Here is a 25,364-nt window from a genome sequence, read left to right on the forward strand (position 1 = left end):
TGATCTCCCTGTGCTATGTGGCTGCTTCCCAGTAGCTGTCTTTTTTATATTTGGTAGTGTATGTATGTCCATGCCATTCTCTCACTTCATCCCAGCTTCCCCTTCCCCTTCCCCATGTCCTCAAGTCCAGTTTCTACGTCTTTATTCCTGTCCTGCCCCTATGTTCTTCAGAACCTTTTTTTTTTTTTTTTTTTAGATTCCATATATATGTGTTAGTACACGGTATTTGTTTTTCTCTTTCTGACTTACTTCACTCTGTATGACAGTCTCTAGTTCCATCCACCTCAATACAAATAACTCAGCTTCGTTTCTTTTTATGGCTGAGTATATTCCATTGTATATATGTGCCACATCTTCTTTATCATTCATCTGTCAATGGACACTTAGGTTGCTTCCATGTCCTGGCTATTGTAAATAGAGCTGCAATGAACATTTTGGTACATGACTCTTTTTGAATTATGGTTTTCTCAGGGTATACGCCCAGTAGTGGGATTGCTGGGTCATATGGCAGTTCTATTTTTAGTTTTTTAAGGAACCTCCATACTGTTCTCCATAGTGACTGTATCAATTTACATTCCCACCAACAGTGCAAGAGGGTTCCCTCTTCTCTACACCATCTCCAGCATTTATTGTTTGTAGATTTTTAGATGATGGCCATTCTGACTGGTGTGAGGTGATACCTCATTGTAGTTTTGATTTGCATTTATCTAGTAATTAGTGATGTTGAGCATCCTTTCATGTGTTTGTTGGCAATCTGTATATCTTCTTTGGAGAAATGTCTATTTAGGTCTTCTGCCCATTTTTGGATTGGGCCGTTTGTTTTTTTGATATTGAGCTGCATGTGCTGCTTGTATATATTGGAGATTAATCGTTTGTCAGTTGCTTCATTTGCAAATATTTTCTCCCATCCTGAGGGTTGTTTTTTCATCTTGTTTATGGTTTCCTTTGCTGTGCAAAAGCTTCTAAGTTGCATTAGGTCCCATTTGTTGCTTTTTGGTTTTATTTCTGTTTCTCTAGGAGGTGGGTCAAAAAGGATCTTGCTGTGATTTATGTCATAGAGTGTTCTGCCTATATTTTCCTCTAAGAGTTTTATGCTGTCTGGTCTTACATTTAGGTCTTTAATCCATTTCGAGTTTATTTTTGTGTATGGAGTTAGGGAGTGTTCTAATTTCATTCTTTTACATGTAGCTCTCCAGTTTTCCCAGCACCACTTATTGAAGAGACTGTCTTTTCTCCATTGTATATTCTTGCTTCCTGTATCAAAAATACGGTGACCATATGTGTGTGGGTTTATCTCTGGGCTTTCTATCCTGTTCCATTGATGTATATTTCTGTTTTTGTCCAGTACCATACTGTCTTGATTACTGTAGCTTTGTAGTAGAGTCTGAAGTCAGGGAGCCTGATTCCGCCAGCTCCGTTTTTTTTTCTCACAATTGCTTTGGCTATTTGGGTTCTTTTGTGTTTCCATACACATTGTGAAATTTTTTGTTCTAGTTCTGTGAAAATGCCATTGGTAGTTTGATAGGGATTGCATTGAATCTGTGGATTGCTTTGGGTAGTATAGTCATTTTCACAATGTTGATTCTTCCAATCCAAGAACATGGTATATCTCTCCATCTGTTTGTATCATGTTTAATTTCTTTCATCAGTGTCTTATAGTTTTCTGCATACAGGTCTTTTGTCTCCTTTGGTAGGTTCAATCCTAGGTATTTTATTTTTTTTGTTGCAGAGGTAAATGGGAGTGTTTCCTTAATTTCTCTTTCAGATTTTTCATCATTAGTGTATAGGAATGCAAGAGATTTGTGTGCATTAACTTTGTATCCTGCTACTCTACCAAATTCATAGCTCTAGTAGTCTCCTGGTAGCATGTTTGGAATTCTCTATGTATAGTATCATGTCATCTGGAAACAGTCACAGTTTTACTTCTTCTTTTCCGATTTGGATTCCTTTTATTTCTTTTTCTTCTCTGATTGCTGTGGCTAAAACTTCCAAAACTCTGTTGAATAATAGTGGTGAGAGTGGGCAACCTTGTCTTGTTCCTGATCTTAGAGGAAATGGTTTCAGTTTTTCACCATTGAGAATGATGTTGGCTGTGGGTTTGTCATATATGGCCTTTATTATGTTGAGGTAAGTTCCCTCTATGCCTACTTTCTGGAGAGTTTTTATCATAAATGGGTGTTGAATTTTGTCAAAAGCTTTTTCTGCATCTATTGAGATTATCATATGGTAATCTCTCATGATCTTTTGTATTTCTGCAGTGTCAGTTGTTACTTCTACTTTTTCATATCTAATTCTATTGATTTGAGTTTTCTCCCTTTTTTTCTTGATGAGTCTGGCTAATGGTTTATCAGTTTTGGTTATCTTCTCAAAGAACCAGCTTTTAGTTTTATTGATCTTTGCTATCGTTTCCTTCATTTCCTTTTCGTTTATTTCTGATCTGATCTTTATGATTTCTCTCCTTCTGCTAATTTTGGGGGATTTTTGTTCTTCTTTCTCTAATTGCTTTAGGTGTAAGGTTAGGTTGTTTATTTGAGATGTTTCTTGTTTCTTGAGGTAGGATTGTATTGCTATAAACTTCCCTCTTAAACTGCTTTTGCTGCATCCCATAGGTTTTGGGTCACCCTGTTTTCATTATTTGTTTCTAGGTATTTTTTGATTTCCTCAGTGATCTCTTGGTTATTTAGTAGTGTATTGTTTAGCCTCCATGTGTTTGTGTTTTTTACAGATTTTTTCCTGTAATTGATATCTAGTCTCATAGTGTTGTGGTCGGAAAAGATACTTGATACAATTTCAATGTTCTTAAATTTACCAAGGCTTGATTTGTGACCCAAGATATGATCTGTCCTGGAGAATGTTCCATGAGCACTTGACAACAAAGTGTATTCTGTTGTTTTTGGATTGTATGTCCTATAAATATCAATTAAGTCCATCTGTTTAATGTATCATTTAAAGCTTGTGTTTCCTTATTTATTTTCATTTTGGATGATCTTTCCATTGGTGAAAGTGGGGTGTTAAAGTCCCCTACTATGATTGTGTTACTGTCGATTTCCCCTTTTATGGCTGTTAGCATTTGCCTTAAGTACTGAGGTGCTTCTATGTTGGGTGTGTAAATATTTGCAATTGTTATATTTTCTTCTTGGATTGATCCCTTGGTCATTATGTAGTGTCCTTCTTTGTGTCTTGTAATAGTCTTTATTTTAAAGTCTATTTTGTCTGATATGAAAATTGCTACTCCAGCTTTCTTTTGATTTCCATTTGCATGGAATATCTTTTTCCATCCCCTCACTTTCAGTCTGTATGTGTCCCTAGGTCTGGAGTGGGTCTCTTGTAGACAGCATATATATGGGTCTTCCTTTTGTATCCATTCAGCCAGTCTATGCCTTTTGGTTAGAGCATTTAATACATTTACATATAAGGTGGTTATCGATATGTGTGTTCCTATTACCATTTTCTTAATTTCTTAGTTTTGCGTTTGCTATTGTAGGTCTTTTCTTTCTCCTGTGTTTCCTGCCTAGAGATGTTCCTTTAGTATTTGTTGTAAAGCTGGTTTGGTGGTGCTGAATTCTCTTAGGTTTTGCTTGTCTGTAAAGGTTTTAAGTTCTCCATCAAATATGAATGAGATTCTTACTGGTTAGAGTAATCTTGGTTGTAGGTTTTTCTTTCTCATCACTTTAAATATGTCCTGCCACTCCCTTCTGGCTTGCAGAGTTTCTGCTGAAAGATCAGCTGTTAACCTTATGGAGATTCCCTTGTATGTTATTTGTTGCTTTTCCCTTGCTGCTTTTAATTTTTTTTCTCTGTATTTAATTTTTGATAGTTTGATTAATATGTGTTTTGGTGTGTTTTTCCTTGGATTTATCCTGTATGGGACTCTCTGTGCTTCCTGGACTTGATTGACAATTTCCTTTCCCGTATTAGGGAAGTTTTCAACTATAATCTCTTCAAATATTTTCTCAGATCCTTTCTTTTTCTCTTCTTCTTCTGGGACCCCTATAATTCGAAAGTTGGTGCGTTTAATGTTGTCCCAGAGGTCTCTTAGACTGTCGTCAATTCTTTTCATTCTTTTTTCTTTATTCTGCTCTGTAGTAGTCATTTCCACTATTTTATTTTCCAGGCCACTTATCCGTTCCTCTGCCTCAGTTATTCTGCTATTGATTCCTTCTAGAGATTTTTTTTTTTTTTTATGGTATGTGGGCCTCTCACTGTTGTGGCCTCTCCCGTTGTGGAGCACAGGCTCCGGACGCACAGGCTCAGCGGCCATGGCTCACGGGCCTAGCCGCTCCACAGCATGTGGGATCCTCCTGGACCGGGTCATGAACCCATGTCCCCTGCATCGGCAGGCGGACTCTCAACCACTGCACCACCAGGGAAGCCCTAGAGAATTTTTAATTTCATTTATTGTGTTGTTCATCATTGTTTGTTTGCTCTTTAGTTCTTCTAGGTCCTTGTTAAACATTTCTTGTATTTTCTCCATTCTATTTCCAAGATGTTGGATCATCTTTACTATCATTACTCTGAATTCTTTTTCAGGTAGACCCACTGTTTCCTCTTCATTTATTTGGTCTGGTGGGTTTTTACCATGCTCCTTCGTCTGCTGTGTACTTCTCTGTCTTCTCGTTTTGTTAAACTTACTGTGTTTGGAGTCTCCTTTCTGCAGGTTTCAGGTTCATAGTTGCCGTTGTTTTTGGTATCTGCCCCCAGTGGGTAAGGTTGGTTCAGTGGGTTGTGTAGGCTTCCTGATGGAGGGGACTGGTGCCTGTGTTCTGCTGGATGAGGCTGAATCTTGTCTTTTTGGTGGGCAGTACCGTGTCTAGTGCTGTGTTTTTGGGTGTCTGTGAACTTATTATTTTCTTAGGCAGTGTCTCTGCTAATGGGTGGGGTTGTTGTCCTGTCTTGCTAGTTGTTTGCCGTAGGGTGTCCAGCACTGTAGCTTGCTGGTTGTTGAGTGGAGCTGGGTCTTAGTGTTGAGATGGAGATCTCTGGGAGAGCTTTCGCCATTTGATATTATGTGGAGCTGGGAGGTCTCTGGTGGACCAATGTCCTGAACTCGGCTCTCCCACCTCAGAGGCTCAGGCCTGACACCCAGCTGGAGCACCAAGGCTGTGTCAGCCACATGGCTCAGAAGAAAAGGGAGGAAAAAGAAAGAAAGAAAGAAAAAAATAAAATAATTAAATTAAAAAATTAAAAAATAATTAACAATAAGAAAGTAATGAGAAATAAAAGAAAGACAGCAACCAAACCAAAACAAATCCACCAATGATAAAAAGTGCTAAGAATTATACTAAAAGCAAACAAAAAACACGGACAGACAGAACCCTAGGACAAATGGTAAAAGCAAAGCTATACAGACAAAATCTCACAAGGAAGCATACACATACACACGCACAAAGGGAGAAAAAGAAAAAAATATATACGTATAAAAAAAAAAGGAAGAGAGCAACCAAATCAATAAACAAATCTACCAATGTGAATAAGCTCTAACTACTATAGTAAGATAAACATAAAACCAGGAAAACATTAGAGGCAGAAAGCAAACCCCAAGTCTACAGTTGCTCCCAAAGTCCACTGCCTCAATTTTGGGATGATTTGTTGTCTACCCAGGTATTCCACAGATGCAGGTACATCAAGTTGATTGTGGAGATTTAATCCGCTGCTTCTGAGGCTGCTGGGAGAGATTTCCCTTTCTCTTCTTTGTTCTCACAGCTCCTGGGGTTCAGCTTTGTATTTGACCCTGCGTCTGTTTGTAGGTCGCCTGAGGGTGTCTGTTTTTCAAGCAGACAGGACGGGGTTAAAGGAGCAGCTGCTTCGGGGGCTCTGGCTCACTCAGGCCGGGGGGAGGGAGGGGTACGGGATGCGGGGCGAGCCTGTAGCTGCAGAGGCCGGCATGACGTCGCACCAGCCTGAGGCGTGCCGTGTGTTCTCCCGGGAAGTTGTTCCTGGATCATGGGACCCTGGCAGTGGCGGGCTGCACAGGCTCCCGGGAGGGGAGGTGTGGATAGTGACCTGTGTTTCACACAGGCTTCTTGGTGGCGGCAGCAGCAGCCTTAGCGTCTCATGCCCATCTCTGTTGTCCGCGCTGATAGCCATGGCTCGCGGCAGTGCTCTGAATCCCCTCTCCTTGCGCACTCCAAAACAATGGTCTCTTGCCTCTTAGGCAGTTCCAGACTTTTTCCTGGACTCCCTCCCGGCTAGCTGTGGCGTACTAGCCCCCTTCAGGCTGTGTTCACGCCGCCAGTCCTCTCCCTGGGATCTGACCTCCGAAGCCCGAGCCTCAGCTCCCAGCACCGCCCCCCACCAGCCCGGCCCCGCGGGTGAGCAAACAAGCCTCTCGGGCTGGTGAGTGCTGGTCGGCACCGATCTTCTGTGCGGGAATCTCTGTGCTTTGCCCTCTACACTCCTGTTGTTGTGCTGTCCTCCGTGGCTCCGAAGCTTCCCGCTCCGCCACCCACAGTCTCCGCCTGCGAAGGGGCTTCCTAGTGTGTGGAAACCTTTCCTCCTTCACAGCTCCCTCCCACTGGTGCAGGTCCCGTCCCTATTCTTTTGTCTCTGTTTTTCCTTTTTTCTTTTGCCCTACACAGGTACGTGAGGGAGTTTCTTGCCTTTTGGGAGGTCTGAGGTCTTCTGCCAGCGTTCAGTAGGTGTTCTGTAGGAGCTGTTCCACATTTAGATGTATTTTTGATGTAGCTGTGGGGAGGAAGGTGGTCTCCACGTCTTACTCCTCCATTTTGAAGCTTTCTCTGTAGACTTTTTAATGATGGCCATTCTGACTGGTGTGAGGTGATACCCCATTGTAGTTTTGATTTGCATTTCTCTAATAATTAGTGATGTCAAACATCTTTCCATGTGCCATTTGGCCATCTGTATGTCTGCTTTGGAGAAATGTCTACTTAGGTCTTCTTCCCATTTTTGGATTGGGTTATTTGGTTTTGGAGACTTGTTTACTCTTGATTACAATGCAACACGTTGTTAAAGGGTCCAAGGGACACCCTAGTGGTAGAAGTATGTTTGACCTTCACCTCCACCTTGGGCTGGTGGATCCAATTAATTCCATGAAGCAACTGCAGGCCAATCTGTTTCCAGAATTATTGGTTTAAAAACCAGTTCATGTTTGTTTGCATCTGTCTTTCCCTTCAGAATGTTCTAAGTCTTTTCACAAATAATGGGATATGTATGTGTTTAGAATCTCTCTCACATATATCAAAGGTAGGAGATATTACTCAATTTTGTAAAAACAAAACTATGGAGCAGAGAGCATGTTTAGAATATTAATATAAATTTTAATCAAATACAAAGTTTAGTAACAGAAGGCTGAGACTCATGACCTTATGCTTTCTAGCCCTAGTGATGCCTTCTCAGTGTCAGGGGACATTTGACTCAGACCAGCCCTGTCCACCTCCAGAAGAACTGGACCTCAAGCTTGAGAGTAGAGAAGAAGGCAGTGAAGAAGGTATGACTCAAAGGCTGTCCCCCAGTATACAGATGCCTGCCCTGAACCTCCAAATTCTCATGTCTCCCCACATCAGTGCCCCTGCAGGACTTAAGGGTTGGGGGCAAGGGAACTGCGGTGATTCCCTCCCCGTCCAAGCGTTTCTGATGGCAGGCCAGGGTGGGTGTTAATCCAGAGTTTGGTGAGGCTAGATGGATAGAAGTGGGGCAAGTGAGAACTTCCAAATCTGCTTTGGGCTCTTGGTATTAAAAGCCCTGGGATTTTAACGCAGAGCCCTGAGGTTGTGAGTTTTATATCTCACTTGCTTTAGATCCTGGATTGCCAACCTGGCAAATGATGGAATCACCTGGGGAGGTTTAAGACATACCATTGCCCAGGCTAGTGCTTTACTCCCAAAGATTCCCATGTAAATGGTCTATTTGGCCTCAAACACCCCAGGGGATTCTAATATGCAGCCAGGGTTTAGAATCACTGCTTTGGAAATATTTCAAGGGCTGATTTAATCAATTCTCCCATGTTTTGCAGCCCTATATGTTCCTGTCTGTCAAATTGGATATTTTCATCCATCTGTTTAAAAAGCGTAGGGCTTCCCTGGTGGCACAGTGGTTGAGAGTCTGCCTGCCAATGCAGAGGACATGGGTTCAAGCCCTGGTCTGGGAAGATCCCACATGCCGCGGAGCAGCTAAGCCCGTGAGCCACAACTACTGAGCCTGCGCGTCTGGAGCCTGTGCTCCACAAAGGGAGAGGCCGTGACAGTGAGAGGCCCGTGCACCATGATGAAAAGTGGCTTCTGTTCGCCGCAACTGGAGAAAGCCCTCGCACAGAAACGAAGACCCAACACAGACAAAAATAAATTAATTAATTTAAAAAAAAAGCATATATATATGCTTTAACTATACACACACACTCACACACAATACAGGCAACCAACCTCTTTCTGTTCGGCTTCCTTTCTGGAAGCTAATTTATAGCTCTATTTTTTTTTCCTCTAGAAATCCCCTGCAATTTCTCCCTTGCAGTTGACCTGTAATATTTGCAGTTGGTGTTGGCCGTGAAGACACACAGAATTACTTAGTAGTTTTCTGACTTTCCTTTCTGGTTTAGGATCTGAGATTGATTTGCTTGATTGTTTTCATAGAGGTAATGACATCATTTGTTTTTATTTCTATTTTTGAAGGTGAAGATATTTGCTCCTAATGTTGAGCAGATGCACATTATTAATCACTTGAAAGAGAGCCCAACAGAAGAGAAAGAGATATGCCGGAGGAAAGTGCCAGGAGGGCCCATGGGGATGCACAAGACTTGGCAGACCTGAACTTCAGCAAGCTTGATGCAGTCAGGATACCTGGTGAGTGAGCTGAAAACTGTGAGGCCAACTGTTCATTTTTATTAATGCTCCCTGACTTCCAAACTGTCTTCCTGAAAGAGTGGTGCAGGCTCAGCTACCATTTTGAACCTCTGTTCCAGGCTCTGGGTCTGCAGCACATGAGAAACACTTGGAGAATTTTTAAAACCTCCCAATGCCCAGGTAACACCTGAGACCAGTTACATAGGACTCTGAGGGTAGAAACAGACATTAGTGGTTTTTGATGCTCCCCAGGTGATTCTACTATGTGGTTGAGTTTGAGAACCAGTACTCTACCTAGAGTGGCCAGTGGTTCTCAGGCATGGCTGCACCTGAACTTACCTGGTGGGCTTCAAAACCATCAAGGCCTGTGGCCTTAGGGCCTGGATTTTGGAATTAAGATTCCCGGATGATTTTTATATGCAAGCAAGTTTGGGAGCCACCAATCTATACCTAATGAGTATATGAATCACCTGGAGATCTTGGTACACTGCAATTCTGATTCAGCTCCTAGGTGACAGGTGGCACGTGGAGTGCGGCCCACGTTTGGGCTCTGGGAATCACAGTGGAGGACTGTCTGTTTCTGGACCTTTTCTGTGCAGGAATCATTTATAAATAGGTGACTCCATCTTTTAAAATAAAAGATTGATTTACAACTATAACTGTCTTAGATATTTTTGATTTCTTTTAATTGAGTCCCCTTCATAAGGAGCTATATGTTATATATTTCTTTTTCAAACTCAACAGCTAAAATCAGTTTTAAGATTATTTTATTTTATTTTTTTATTCTTTTGCGGTACACGGGCCTCTCACTGTTGTGGCCGCTCCCGTTGCGGAGCACAGGCTCCGGACGCGCAGGCTCAGCGGCCATGGCTCACGGGCCCAGCCGCTCCGCAGCATGTGGGATCTTCTTGGACCGGGGCACGAACCCGCGTGCCCTGCATCGGCAGGCGGACTCTCAACCACTGCGCCACCAGGGAAGCCCCTAAGATTATTTTAAACGTTCACAATATTCTTGATATTTTGGGAGGCAATTTGGAGATGTCCCACAGTGAGAACTGGGGGTCATTGTTTTAGATTAGGAGTGTGTTGCTCCTAACCCTAATATTTGTATACTTATCTATCTAAATTGGTTGCTTACTGCTCCTTTACAGTATTCCAGATATCTATTGCTGTGTAAAAAACAGCACCAAAATTTAGTGGATTAAACAGTAATTTATCATCTTTCCTGTTTCTGTAGGTTGACTGGGCTTAGCTGGGTTTGCTTAAGATCTCTCACGCAGGTGCAGTCGGGTAGTAGCTGGGGCTGCAAAACACCACAATGGTGTCTTCACTCCCATGTCTGGTGCCTGAGCTGGGATTGGCTGGCGTGTGGCCACGTGGGAGTCTTGGGCTTCCTTATAACCCATAGACCTCAGGTGCTTAAGTTGCTCATGTGAGAGCTGGCATCGCTCAGAACAAACATTCCAAGAGAACCAGGCTTTCCTCTTACTATCAAACCACAGGAGTTCCTCAGCATCATCTCTGCTACATTCTATTGGTTAAAAGTGAGACCAGATTCAAGGAGGGGAGACTATAAAAGGGCATGAACATTGGGAGGCATGGATACTGGGACGCCATCTTTGGAGACTTGCTACACATTATGTGTACACCAAGTTTATTACGTATAAACAAATTTAAATATCTATTTACAAAACCCCAGGGAGGTGAGGGAAATTATCGTATTTGAGCTGCTGGTGTTTTGACAATTTATTCTTTTCTTCCATTGCAAATAGGTTTGCCCTAAGACAACTTTATAAAGATTACTGCCTGGCAGGTCTGATGCTAAAATTAGTGTGTTCACATCTAAGACAGTATTACTTGTAAATCAATAAAAAAATTACTGCTATTTTTAAAAAACTCTTTTATTCTAGCACTTAAAAAGAGGTTTTTGTTTTTAGGAGAAATGAAATTATCTCAAATGCTTTAAAAATATATATAGTTCTACTTTGTACCAAACTTGAAATATTTAGCAAAAATTAGCATCATGATGGGTATTCCAGCTTGCGATTCAGAATTTCATACTGTTGATGCAAAATGTTTATTATTTTTATTATTATTAGGTTAATATAAACCCTTTATGTCTGTCTATAAAGTCCACTTGCTACAAGGGCTACACTGAAGCCATAATGATTAGGTCTGTGTTCTAGCATGTTGCACCAACTTTTACAAAAACATCTCTGAGCCACTTTGACAAATATAGATTGCTATCCTGACTTTAAAACCAAGTTAATGAGGGACCCCCCTGGTGGTCCAGTGGCTAAGACTCTGGGCTCCCAATGCAGGCGGCCCGGCTTCGATCCCTGGTCAGGGAACTAGATCCCCCATGCCACAACTAAGAGTTTGCATGCTGCAACGAAGATCCTGCATGCTGCAACTGAGACCCGGTGCAGCCAAATAAATACATAAATAAATATTTTTTTAAAAACTAAGTTAATGAATTAATCAAAGTCATTACCAACTCCAGAAGACTTTAAAGAAATGCTCTTCTGCCATTTGATTCACGTGTTATTGCTCTTATATGCCTTAATTCTTTGCTTAAAAATTAATTGATCATAGGTTCTGCCTCAAATAATCCCAGGCCCCCTGTCTTTGCAGGTGGTTTTGGGGTGACCCAGAGCTGCATTGTCAACAGTTCTGTAAAGGACATTTCAACCCTTCCGCTGCGCTAAGAAGCCCACGAGCTGGTGCTGCCTTTCCCTGTGCTGGCAGCTGAAACCTTCCTGCTTGTGAAGTCACAGTGGGTCAGGATAATATTGTGGATGGAGAAGAAAAGGATGAAAAGCTTCCCATCAGGTAAGCACTCTCCTGTTTCCCTTCTTCCAGATGAATATGTGTGACTGCTTTTCTCATAGCTTAACAAAGTATCTTTCATGATGGGGCTGCAGGATTTGGTGATTGGCCTTAAGGTCGGGGCGGCCATGGCAAGGGGCTGTGGTTTAAAGTGATAAGACCAGGTGGCATTGAACCATGGAGAAGATGTATTCTTACAAAATACTCTGGCTTAGTCTGTAAGGGAACAGTTTCAATGTAGCAGTTCTCTTGTATGATGTCATTCAGCTACATGGATCCAATTGTGCTTACTTGAATTATTTCCTCTTGACCCTAGTCCATATAGCCTTCCTTTCTCTTACTAACTGGGTATTTCAATGAAGCCTCATGTTGGAACAGATTTCTTATGTGCACAGTGCTTGTGAGCTTTTGTTCCAAATATTGTAGTGTTTGAGAGGCTGGTGTGAGCTGATAATTTTAACTCTCTTCACAGTCATGCTGTCAGGTGCCTAAGAAACATTTTCTCCCCCTCAGTTAGAGCTCCTCTTCTGATAGGTTTGCTGATGCAGACCCAGCCACTGCCACCCAGAAGCCTAGATGCAAACACAGCTATGGGGATGTGAGGGAATCCTGCCAGGATATTACCAACGAGATGGTGCAGACATGTGCCTTCGTGGCATGGCCCCTCGCGTGAAAATTGTGATGGAATGGGGAAGATGATGTGGGGAGCGCTTTATAATGTATTTGAAAAGTGATACTTCACAGTCTTTGGAAGAAATTGTTCAAGTAAAAGTAGTTGAGCTCCAACCAATTGAATTACACATTTTACCACTTGATAGGTGCTTTCAATGGGATCGTGACTCAACGATGAAATAACTGTCATTGAATTATCCAGATATTCGTGGTTTCTAGACAAGCACCTTGTCATTTTTATTTTTCATTTGTTAAAGTTGGAAGCAATACTTTCATGCTGTGTTTTAAACAGTTGGTCATTGGGCCATTGCAAAGGCTTTTTACTGAACCACCAGGTTGGCTTCTATGTGGGCACCAGCCGTAACTGGAGTGGGTTGACTTGATTTTAGAATTAACTCCAACAAAGAGCAGGGAGAATTTTTTAAGTGAGACAACGATATCTGAGTGTAGATATCTGCATTAGCAACTGAACTTGGCGACTAGACAAATTTTCATTATTTCTCTGAAGGTATTTATTCTGTTCTGTCTGATTCAGATAAAGCCGTAACACTTGAAGCATCATACATTCTTTTAATGTGCTGTGCAGCTGTCAACTGCTGGGCAGGGTTTCATCAGGAGCCAGAGTAGTGGCTTCTGAAACACCTGCTTTGGATGCCTTTTGAATGGTCACTTTCTGTGAACTATCACTAAGCTACTTTGTAAAATGTAGGGTAGGAGAAGAGAGGAATAATAGGGCAATTTCACTAGTGCATAATAAAAACTGCAGTGCTGCAGATAGATTTCAGTGGTGGGAAGAGACCCCACACCATGGTGGGTGCCCGCACACACGTGTGCAGCTCTCCTGGAAGGAAAACAGTGCATCTGGTCGTGATGTTTCCTCCTTCCTTCAGTTCCCTGTAGCTTTGCTCCATGCAGGGCAGTCCTGCCAGAATTGACAAGGAAGATACACCCCTACAGTTCCTTTGTTGTCACAGACTATATTCTCCCAGGAAGAACTGGGGCTATTCACTCACATGCATTGGGCTCCCTGGTCCCTGAACCCAGCTCAGGCTCCAGAAACTCACATTCCCACCAGGGGAGGAATGAAGGAAGCACAGCTGGCCCAGAAGAGGTACAGAGCACTTTCTTTGTCCTGTTGCTTGTCTCTGTACTCACCCTAGGTTGTAAGCTCACGGTTGTAAGGGGTTTTTGTTCACTGCTATTTTGTTCACTGCTCTAATCACCTGCGCCAAGAACATCCTCTGGCACATATTAAGCCTTCAGTACACATTTGTTGAATTGAATGGACACCCACCATTTACTTCACATCCCCAAAGAGGTTCCCCTACATAAACTATCACAGACCTTAAGGCGGTCCCAGTTTTCGTACGGGACTTATCTGTCTGTCTGAGATATTTTTTAGATAGGACTTCAAAGTAAATTTGTTATAACATATAAAAATTCCCTTTAAACTCACATTCTCATTTTAAATGCCTGGGTTAAAATGATTACAGCTCTTTGGTCTGTGGCAGCTCTAAGCCTACTGGAGATATCAGTTTTAGTTAATGCAATGATAAAACACACCGTTTATAGACCTCAAGTGCTACAGGGCAGAGACAGTTCTTCAAGTGGAGGCAATGTCCAGTTTTTCTGTATCATTATTCTACCCTACAAAGCCACACGAACAGGAATGGAAGGCATTTCAGGATGGGACAAAATGTGCAGAAAAGAGAGAACATAGCAGGCTGGAGGCTACTATCTTAATTAGGACCTCTTTACAGGGTTGGTACTTGGCTGGCATCTGGGAACTTGGCACTTGACCCACTCCCTAACTGATAAAAATGATCCACTTTGCCTAGACGGTGCAAACAATGTGAATTATGCTGAACACCTGCTTTCCTTCTTGGAGTTTGGAATTATCATTGTTGCTGGGCAGAGGGTGCCTTCCTGACCAGCTGCTTATAAAAACCTTGGGTGGTAAGTCTCTTCCCAGGGCAGGAACATTGAACACATTTTTTTTTTTTTTTTTTTTTACATCTTCATTTGAGTATAATTGCTTTACAATGGTGTGTTAGTTTCTGCTTTATAACAAAGTGAATCAGTTATACACATACATATGTTCCCATATCTCTTCCCTCTTGCGTCTTCCTCCCTCCCACCCTCCCTATCCCACCCCTCTAGGTGGTCACAAAGCACCGAGCTGATCTCCCTGTGCTATGCGGCTGCTTCCCACTAGCTAGCTATTTTACGTTTGGTAGTGTATATATGTCCATGCCACTCTCTCACTTTGTCACAGCTTACCCTTCCCCCTCCCCATATCCTCAAGTCCATCCTCTAGTAGGTCTGTGTCTTTATTCCTGTCTTACCCCTAGGTTCTTCATGACATTTTTCTTTTTTACTTAAATTCCATATATATGTGTTAGCATACGGTATTTGTTTTTCTCTTTCTGACTTACTTCACTCTGTATGACAGACTCTAGGTCCATCCACCTCACTACAAATAGCTCAATTTCGTTTCTTTTTATGGCTGAGTAATATTCCATTGTATATATGTGCCACATCTTCTTTATCCATTCATCCGATGATGGACACTTAGGTGGTTTCCATCTCCTGGCTATTGTAAATAGAGCTGCAATGAACATTTTGGTACATGACTCTTTTTGAATTATGGTTTTCTCAGGGTATATGCCCAGTAGTGGGATTGCTGGATCATATGGTAGTTCTATTTGCAGTTTTTTAAGGAATCTCCATACTGTTCTCCATAGTGGCTGTATCAATTCACATTCCTATCAGCAGTGCAAGAGGGTTCCCTTTTCTCCACACCCTCTCCAGCATTTATTGTTTCTAGATTTTTTGTTGATGGCCATTCTCACTGGTGTGAGATGATATCTCATTGTAGTTTTGATTTGCATTTCTCTAATGATTTATGATGTTGAGCATTCTCTCATGTGTTTGCATTGAACACATTTTACTGAACTTTTCTCTCCTGGGGAAAGGAACACATTCACCTCCCTCCTCAGCCTGGAGGGAGGGAGCGTTGAAAGCCTATGCAGGGGTTTCTCCAGACTCTGCCTGTATCTTATTCCCTTGTGGATCCTGTATCCTTTCACTATAGTAAATCTTAACCATGAGCACAGCTATATGCAGAGCCCCACGAGTTCTTTTGGCATGCACCCGAATATGTGCCTGGTCTTGGGGATCCCCCAGATATATGCTAGAGCACCAGGGGTCCCCAGAGTGGGCAAAGTATGCCTGGGGACTGAGGCACTTTGGCTCAAGGTCATGAGTATGTGCTGAGGATGCAGAAATACAGAGGGGGAGCTGGAATAAACCTCTCTCTATGAGCTAGAGCCTTTGTCTCAGTCTCATGGTGGATTTTCTCCCTGGCTGTCTGGCCTGATCCATGTGGAGGACTCATTTGCCTACACACAGGACCTATCACACTAACAGTGGGCTGAGCTGCATCCTTCATTGCTGTACCCAAGGGAAAGGAAGGGAAGAAACAAGCATTTGCCACAATGCCTAGACATCAGATCAGAGCTGCCGGAGTCCCATCTTGGGCTTTCTCAGGATAGAATAGCTCACAAGCTGTCCTTGCTCCCCAGCCTCGTGGAAGGAAGAGACGCTAGCTCAGCTTTAACTCTCTCATTCCATCCAGAGTCTCCACCAGCACTGTGGCCCTAGCTTTTTGAAAGGAATCATCTAGAAAAGAATGTGGGGAGCCAATCTCTCTCTTTCTCTCTCTCCTCTATCATTTGTATGTGGTAAGATGGGGGTGGATGGTGTGCAGGGTTGTCAGTGAAGAGGACCCTTGAACTCTCTCTACAGACCCATAGCCCCCCATATTTTCTCCTGCCTTCAGTTAACTCAGTGGGCATAATAGCCAATATCAAGGTCACCTTGAGTGCTGTTGTCCCCCTCAGGAGAGACTGTCTTCCCCAACACCTGCTATTGGTCCGAAGCAAGCTTTGGGGGTGTTACAAGTTAAACTGAGTCATATTAAGATTTTTTTTTAAAGAGTTTAGTTGAACACAAATCGATTTGAATCATGCAGTACCCAATCTAGCAGGTAGAAAGGGGATCTAAAGAGCTGTGCAAAATGAAAGACTTTTATAGGCAGAAGGGAGTGGAAACAAGGAAGTTACACTAGGCAAAACAAAGAAACAAACAAACAACAAATTGGTTATTGCAAGGTTCCTTTCCTTAGGGGATGGCAGGGGTCTATCAGGCAGATTACCTAACTAGTGCTGATCAGAGATTCCTGATTTGCTGGTTCAAGATTCCATTTTTGGAAGAGCCAAAAGTGTAATTCAGTTAGTCTCGATTTGGTGGATATGGGCTTAGCATAACTCCATTTGGGGTTTGTTGTCTTGTTTATAACAGGGGTTATCTGAGGATATTATTAATGGCCCTCAGCTCTTGACCCTAGAAACTTCTGAAATGTATCAAGATAGGATAATTAAATTTAATCTCAAGGTCACGGTAGAAACCAACTCTTCTATCTCCTCTTTTATCAACCTTGCTCAAATTTATAAGTGTTACCATGATGTGTCCTATGGAACAATATAATCCATGTAATACAGAGCCAGCAGTAAAAAATTCTACCCATTTCTAAGTAGTGCTTCTGCTACATTCTATATATTTTGATATGTGGTATTTTTGTTATTGATTAGTTCTAAATGTTTTATAATTTTCTCTGTAATTTCTTTTGTGACCCAAGAGTTATTTAGAGGAATGTTTATTACTAAACACTTCAGGCTTTTCTAATTGTCTTTTTAATTTTGATTTTTAACTTGATTACACTGTGATTAGAGAAAATGATCTGGATGATCCAGTGCTTTGAAAAGCTGAGACTTGCTTTATGCCTGGTCAATTTTTGTAAATGTTCTGTGAGATTTTTAAAATATTGTGAATTCTCTAGTTTTTGAGTACAGAGTCCTCTATGTGTCCATTAGATAAGACATGTTGATTGTGTTTAAATCTTATATAGTCTATTTATTTTTGGTTTCCTTGAAATATAAATTACTAAGAGAGAAATGTTAAAATTCTCTCAGTATAGTGTTGGATTTATCTGTTTCTCCTTGCAGTTTAATAGTATTTAGATGTATGGAAGTTTAGAATTATTTTAGTTACCTGGTGACTTGAATTTATCATTATTATCTCTTTTCTAATAATTCTTTTTTGCTTAATATTAACATTTATTTATTCTAGCTTTCTTTTGTTAATATTCCATCCACATTTCCCCTATATTTTTTACTTTCAACTTTTCTACATCCTTGTGTGTCTTGAATAAAGTATATAACTGGATTTTAAAAATGCCTTCTAGGGACTTCCCTGGCTGTCCAGTGGTTAAATCTCCAATCTTCCAATACAGCAGGTGCGGGTTCAATCCCTGGTTGGGAGACTAATATCCCACATGCTGCATGGCACGATCAAAAAAAAAAAAAAAAAGCCTTCTAATAACACCAGAAGTAGGAACAAAAATTTTTTTTAAAAAATAGCAAAATGGACTTGAACAAAATTTAAAACTTCTGTTCTTCAAAAGAGACCATTAGGGCTTCCCTGGTGGTGCAGTGGTTGAGAGTCCACCTGCCGAGGCAGGGGACACAGGTTTGTGCCCCGGTCCGGGAAGATCCCACATGCCGCGGAGCAGCTGGGCCCGTGAGCCATGGCCGCTGACCCTGTGCGTCCGGAGCCTGTGCTCCGCAACAGGAGAGGCCACGACAGTGAGAGGCCCGCGTACTGCAAAAAAAAAAAAAAAAAAGAGAGAGAGAGAGACCATTAAAATCACAGTAAGACAAGCCACAGACTAGGAGAAAGTATTTGCAAAAGAGATATCTGTTCAAGAACTTATGGCCAGAATATAAAATAAACTCATACAACTCAATAAGAAGACAACCTAATTATAATAATAGGCAAAAATGGGCAAGAGTTAGTCATTAGGGAAATGCAAATTAAAACCACAATGAGATACCATTATACACACACTTGACTGGCTAAAATTATAAAGACTGATAATTCCAAAGGTTGGTGAGGATAAGGAGAAACTGGAACCATTGTACATTGCTGGTGGAAATGTAACATGATAGAACTACTTTATAGAAAACAGGTTTTACTAAAGTTAAACATGTACTTACCAAATGACTCAGCATTCCCATTCCTAGGAATCAACCCGAGAGAAATGGAAAGATACGTCCGTGGAAAGACATGTTTGTGTGTGTTCATAGAAACATTATTCATAATAGCCCCAAACTGGAAACAATCCAGCCGCTCTTTAACTAATTAATGGATAAACAAATGTGATATATCCATACAATGGAATGCTACTTGGCAATGAAAGGGAATAAAGTACTGATACATATGTGGAAAAATCTTAAAACTATTATGCTAAGTGAAAGAGCCAGACACATAAGACGATGTATTGTATGATTCCATTTATATGAATGTTGGAAAAGACAAAACTATAGAGATAGAAAGCAGATCATTGGCTGCTGAGGGCTGGAGATTGGGAATTGATTGCAAACAGGCCTGAGGAATGTTTGGAAGTGATAGAAGTATTCTAAAACTGGATTTCAGTGATATTTGCACAACTCTATACATTTACTAAAACTCATAAAATGTAAAATGGATGAATTAATGATATGTACAGTAGGTGTTAAAACAAACATTTTAAAATGTGTTCATAGTCTTTGTATTTTTTAACTGGAGCGTTTAGTTCATTTACTCACTTCATAATTATACATATATTTGGATTTTTCCTATCATTTAAAAAATTTATTTATTTTTAAATAAATTTATTTATTTAATTAATTTATTATTTTTTGGCTGTGTTTGGTCTTTGTTGCTGCACGCGGGCTCCCTCTAGTTGTGGCAAGTGGGGCCCACTCTTCATTGCAGTGTGCAGGCTTCTCATTGCAGTGGCTTCTCTTGTGGAGCACGGGCTCTAGGCGCGTGGGCCTCAGTAGTTGTGACACATAGGCTCAGTAGTCGTGGCTCGCAGGCTCTAGAGCACAGGCTCAGCAGCCGCGGTGCATGGGCTTAGTTTTTCTGTGGCATGTGGGATATTCCCGGACCAGGGGTCGAACCCATGTCCCCTGCATTGGCAGGTGGATTCTTAACCACTGAGCAACCAGGGAAGTCCCTCCTATCATTTTATATTGTGCTTTCTGTCCTGCCTTTTCTATATTTCTTTTCCCCCTCCTTTCTTACCTTTCTTTGGATTATTTTTTTTCCTAATTCCATATTTCTCTCTCTATTAACCTGAAGTGATACGTTCCACTGCTGTTTTATAATAGTCACCCTAGAAATGTCAACATACATACTGACAAATCAAAGTCTAGAGTTAATAGTGTTGCCCTTTTCTTGAACAACATGAGGAATTTAGAATACATTAACTATAATAACTCCCTGCTTATATATATATATATATATATATATATATATATATATATAAAATATGTATTTGATACTAATGTTGCAGTTTTTAACCCCACAAGACATTTTTATTACTTTATACAGTTTAATATATATCTGACTACCCGCATATATACTATGTTTTGGCTGTCATTCTTTATTACATCTCAGACTCTACATCCATGATATTTGTCTCAAAAATTTTTTTGTAATTAAAGGTTATATATTGTAGTGATTAAGACCATGACTTCCAGAGCCAAACTGCTTTATTTTTTAGACTATTTTTAATTTATGCTTTAAAGATAGAGAAACTTAAGTAGAGGGTTATCCAGAACCATGGCCAGGGTCACATCTAGTCAATGGCAGAGGCAGGATTTGAACCCATGAAGACCTTATTTTAAACCCAGTGGCATCCCCTCCATTGTGAAGGGCTTCTGATAAGCCATAGTGTAAGAAGTCCATTGGTGGCACAACAGACCAGAGCCCTTCTTCTGTCAGCAAGTTGTATGCAGAAGTTCAAATCCCTCTCAAGCCTTGAGGCTCTTGAAGTTCATAAATAACTCCTCTGAAAAGATTAAGCAAATCACAGGTGACCTGAATTTCAGCCTTATGAATGCTTATAAAATAAATTTCTCTGTGTTTCTTGCACCATTATCTTGCTATAGGTAACTAGAACTGTCTTGCAAAATTTACAGGACAAGACTTCTTCCATGTATATCCAGTTCTGTGTCTGGACTCTCTTCAGCATGCTGCATTTATTCCTAGGCAGACCAAGAACAGACCCTTGCTCTGTAAAGCAAAGCATTGAATTTTCCCCAATATAAAGTCATTTAGATGTTGTTAAGCCTCAGGAGAGATTGCATGATGGAACTGTTAAATGCTAGAGAGATTTTGAAACTATTTCTGGTGGAGCGGGTTCTTTCAGAAGTGTGGTTAACACAGAGCAGTCTTCCAGGTCTTCTAGGTTTTCTACTATCTCTATAAGCCTTTCTACAGTATGGCAGGACAGCATCCTGCAGGCATTGGCTCTGAACTTTTCCTGTAGGTCTTTCTGGCTCAGAGGCTTCCTCCAGTGACCGTAGAAGGTATCAGAGCGCTCTGTGAAGATGGCTCCATCCTTGAGGGCAACACTTATCTCGCAGTAGAGGGTGTTGAAATTTGGTAGGTTGTCCTGAGGGTGCTCCAGCTCTATCTTACCAAGCAACTCTCTTACCCGTGGCCTGTTGACCTGGTGTTTGTGGAATGATGAGACAGTGATGGCACCATCCAGCAGCATGGCGCAGGCCACATACTGGAAGGAGTGTCGAGCCTCATGCTCTGAGTCTGGGAAGGGCCTGTTCACATACTGGACATCTGGAATTCTAAGCACAATTCTCTCCATGTGGTCAGTGGGAAGCAGGGCTCTGTCTCTTACAAGCTGTTTTCTCACAGATGCAGCTGCATCTGCCACCCAGTGTGTGGCCAAATGGGCAGGGAAAAGCTTGAAGGCCACATCCTGCTGGTCCAGCAGCCAAGTGTGTGAATCTACGTCTGGAAGGATTTTGGGGGCATAGTTGGCATAGAAGGCCCCAAACCCTGACTCCATGTCCAAGACCTGTTTGTTTCCCTGGAGACCCAGCATTGCCAGAAAAGCAGCTTCTAGCCCATGCCTGGCGGCATTGCCGACGTGAAGAGGCTTGGTCTGAGTGGCGGCATTCGCCATGGGTGCCCCAGCATGAGAAACAGCAATAGCCAGGGCTTCTTGGCACTCTGTCATGCTGAGCCCTAAAAACTTAGATGCCGCAGCAGCACTACCCAAAGTTCCCACCACTGAGGGGGATGGAATCTGAAAAACAAAAAACACAAGAGTTGGAGACTTACAAACCTCAGCCCCCAGGGGGCAGTATAGCACAGTGGTCAGGAGCTTAGCTAATGGAGCAGCCCTAATGCCTAGGTTCAAATCTCAGCTCTTCCCCTTATTAGCTGTGTGAGTTTTGGAAAAGTTATTCGACTTCTCTGTATCTGTTTTCTCTTATATAAAATGGTCATAATAATAGTATCTACTTCATAGGGTTTTGTGAGTTTTGAACGAATTCGCATGATTACAACAGTGCCCGACATAGTAAATTATTTATAAATGGTACTTTTGCAATTATTGCCAAAAGGCAAAAGTTGTTGAGTGCTGAAAGCCTATGTAAATAACTGTAACAATTGAGGGCCTTGTAGAAACCGTGAAAGTTCACTCAGTATTCTGATTTATTCCTCCCCCAGCAGGCTGGACCAAGGGGCAAAATAAATATTCGATTGAACCATATGATACAGTCAGCGTTTGACCACTTTTGATCTGTGGATTGAGCAGTCGGGTTTAGGATATTCTGAATGTTCCCATTAGTCTGAAGGACCCTAGCAAATACCAAAGTAGACTCTGCTTTGAGATGAGATGAGGGATATTCAGAGTACCCACAGAGGCCTGAATGACATGATCATCCTGGGGTGAGAGGCTCCAACTTAGTGCATGGTCCTCGTTGCTTGATAGGCTCTCTAAACCCAGAGGAGACTTTTCACTCGTACTTCTGAGGTCACACCTTTGTATATGGATGTACAGTTTGATATGTGACTGGTTGAGTTGACTTATCTGCCAGCACTAACGTCAACATCTTCAACTGAGCCAACCTCTATGTCAGAAAGATCTACAGAGATAACGACTAACAGATGAAGGGGAATGTGGCCGCCTCACGATGAGGCACAGTTTCTCCATACCTCTTTGGTATGTCCTTGGCTTCCTTGGAGAAATGCATTAATCGGCCTTGCACTTCAATACCAACGTTGAAAGACAGCAGCAGGTCAAGGCCAGAACACTTTGGACTTGGAGGCAGGGCTTCTGACAAAGCCATGAGGACAGGAAGGACAGCTCCAGAAGGGTGGGTGGCAGGGTACCACGTGTCATCAAAATCCACTGAGTGAACCTATGTGAACAGACACATAAACAACAACCAAAACCTAAATGTATTTCCATGAATGCAATGACTTTTGGACCAGTCAGGGTTTAGTTCAATAATAACCTTGTTTGATGTGAGATTTTTAGATCTGATTCTCTGAAAATTAAACCTATGAACTGGCTGCGATTCTTTTTTTTTTTTTTTTGTGGCCTCTCCCGTCGCGGAGCACAGGCTCCGGACGCGCAGGCTCAGCAGCCATGGCTCACGGGCCCAGCCGCTCCGCAGCATGTGGGACCCACCCGGACCGGGTCACAAACCCGTGTCCCCTGCATCGGCAGGCGGACTCTCAACCACTGCGCCACCAGGGAAGCCCTGGCTGCGATTCTTAATCACATGACTTGGCACTAGACAGGCTGTCTTCTGTCCAGATCAGGTGCGACCTTGGGGAGCAGCTAGTGAACCACAGGGAGCTTGGCTCTTACTCAGGTGCCACAGCCCTTGGAAAGATCTTTATCTACCTTACAAACAAAGCTGTAGAATTAGGTGGCTGTTCCTCCCTCCCTCCCTCTTCCACCTTTCAAACAAGTCACATGAAAAGTTTAATGTCATTTATTCCACATCAGACCATATTTTTTGAACCCTTTTATTATAAATAATTTCAAACTTATGGAGAAGTTGCAAGAACTCTTGAACCCAGTTTAACTATTAAGCTATATTTTAAAATCATTTGGTTTTTCCTTATACGAAATAGTAATAACCAGAAGTTCATTTAAAGATAGGTTTTTGTCTACTAGTTGTGGCTGGTGCCTTTCCCACTGCTTACTTACTGGATGCTTACTTCGGAATGCACCATTAGGTTTGACTTTCAATATTCTGAACTGTCCCATAAACCATAAAAATATCTCAGAAATCCCAACAGATTCATGTCCAAATTATATCTTTTAGACTGCCCGTGACACACAGAAAAAGCATAAAAATTGTCAGATGAGAAGTGCAGATTTTCGACTCAGAAAATGTAGACACCTTATGGCCATTGTTCCTTTCTCAATAAGTATCTGTTGAATGAATGAATGAATGAATGAATGAAAGGCTGGTTACTGGATAGAAGCTGATACTGCCCACCACAGAAAGAACTGACAAGGAACTGAGTCTGGATATTTAGTTTAGAGTTGAGATACCTTAGGGACATTTTTATCTGAACACTTCCTTCTTATTTCCTCTACTTCACAATTTGTTTGAAAAGCATCAATTCACTGTAAAAACGTGAAAACTGAAATTACTACAAGGAGAGAGGGCAGGCCCCTTCACCTCTCTGAACTTCAGTGATCTCATCAGTAAGATATGGAAACTGGGCAATTTCTGAGATGTTTTCTGGCCCTGAAATTGTTCTGATTGTTGAACAGTTACAAAGACATGGAAATCTCCTTACAGCCACACCGTTAACGAAAGCAGCATATGTCGGTGGTAGCCTGAAGTCTGGCTGGCCCCAAACAGTGCTGGATACATTGGAACTATAGATCTGAAACAAAAGAGTATCAATCAGTGATACAGAGTGTGAACCCAACATGCCAAGTCACCATTTCAAGAGTTGTTCTTCGTGTTTGGAGGCATTACTTTGATACTTCTTATTGAGCCCTTTGTGCTAGACTGAAGCCCTAGTCATTGGATTTCTTTCTTCCTTGTAGAAGAATATATAACTTTTTCTGTGGAAGGGAGAGGAGAAGCTGTTGCTCAGTCCCAGACTGTGATCCATAGTGCACCAAGGAATGAAGTCTGAATTTACTCTTATTTACTCCTTGAGGATAAATACTAGGAAAGGTGGACTCATCGTCTATAGACCAAGCATATTCTTTGGAGAGTGGATGCTACATCTCTCATGTAATCACCTACTCTCTGCTCAGGGTGCTGGCCCAGGCTTTTCTCCAGAGAATCTTGAAGTCTTTGCATGAACAAATGGGCTGGGGCAATGGCTGCTAAGACTCTCAGGTAAAAATGTGCTTTCAGTCAGACTAGTAATCAACTTTGAGGTTTTGCTAGCCTTAAGATTAAGACTGGTCTTAAGATAGTGACTTAGTAGAGGGTGTGGGTGAATATTAAGACTCAGGTAATAAAGCATAGAAAAGCATAAAACTGTATACAACAATGCTATATACACCAAGCACTATCTCTAAAATGAAGAGTAGGGCAGTAGAAAACAAACGCACGTCCCTGGGCACGCTTCTGGGTACACCTCACAAAAAGGCGCATGTGCACACTTGGTTTTAGCTCCAAAGTAGACATTGAGCTTCTTACTTTACTGTATTCCCTGGCTTTTTGGAACACTTCTGTACTGGTTCCCAGGAACCCAACACCCAGGGTATCCAGAATCATCCTCTTGCTCCTCTGGATAACACGATCTGTCAGGTGTCCCACTTTCAAGCCGTGGATCACTTTGGCAAAGCTTTCTGTGACAGACTTTAAAGGGAAGAGTGTTAGAACAATGCTTCACTCACTCTGTATTCACACACTTCCTTTCTACATGAGAACTGGAGGTACTTTTATGCAAAGACTTTATACTCCACTATAGGAAACGCAGTTGGTTAAATTAAGTTCAGTTCCTAAAAAATGATGTGTACTGGGCTTCCCTGGTGGTGCAGTAGTTGAGAATCTGCCTGCTAATGCAGGGGACACGGGCTCGAGCCCTGGTCTGGGAGGATCCCACATGCCACGGAGCAACTAGGCCTGTGAGCCACAACTACTGAGCCTGCACGTCTGGAGC

The 25,364-nt window shown here is 41.9% G+C and overlaps 1 protein-coding gene across 1 annotated transcript; it reads right to left on the bottom strand.

Moving 5' to 3' along the window:
* Nucleotides 1-20,568: 20,568 nt before the first annotated feature.
* ACOD1 (aconitate decarboxylase 1) lies at nt 20,569-25,060 on the bottom strand. Its single transcript, XM_029210081.1, is given in 5 exon segments — nt 20,569-21,500; nt 21,503-21,513; nt 22,428-22,633; nt 24,036-24,125; nt 24,899-25,060. Coding segments are annotated over 5 exon segments (1,317 nt in total). The 5' UTR covers nt 24,977-25,060.
* Nucleotides 25,061-25,364: the final 304 nt, after the last annotated feature.

The sequence above is a fragment of the Monodon monoceros genome, unplaced genomic scaffold, assembly GCF_005190385.1.
Source record: "Monodon monoceros isolate NGI ecotype Baffin Bay Population unplaced genomic scaffold, NGI_Narwhal_1 Super_Scaffold_8, whole genome shotgun sequence".
Classification (NCBI taxonomy): Eukaryota; Metazoa; Chordata; class Mammalia; order Artiodactyla; family Monodontidae; genus Monodon; species Monodon monoceros.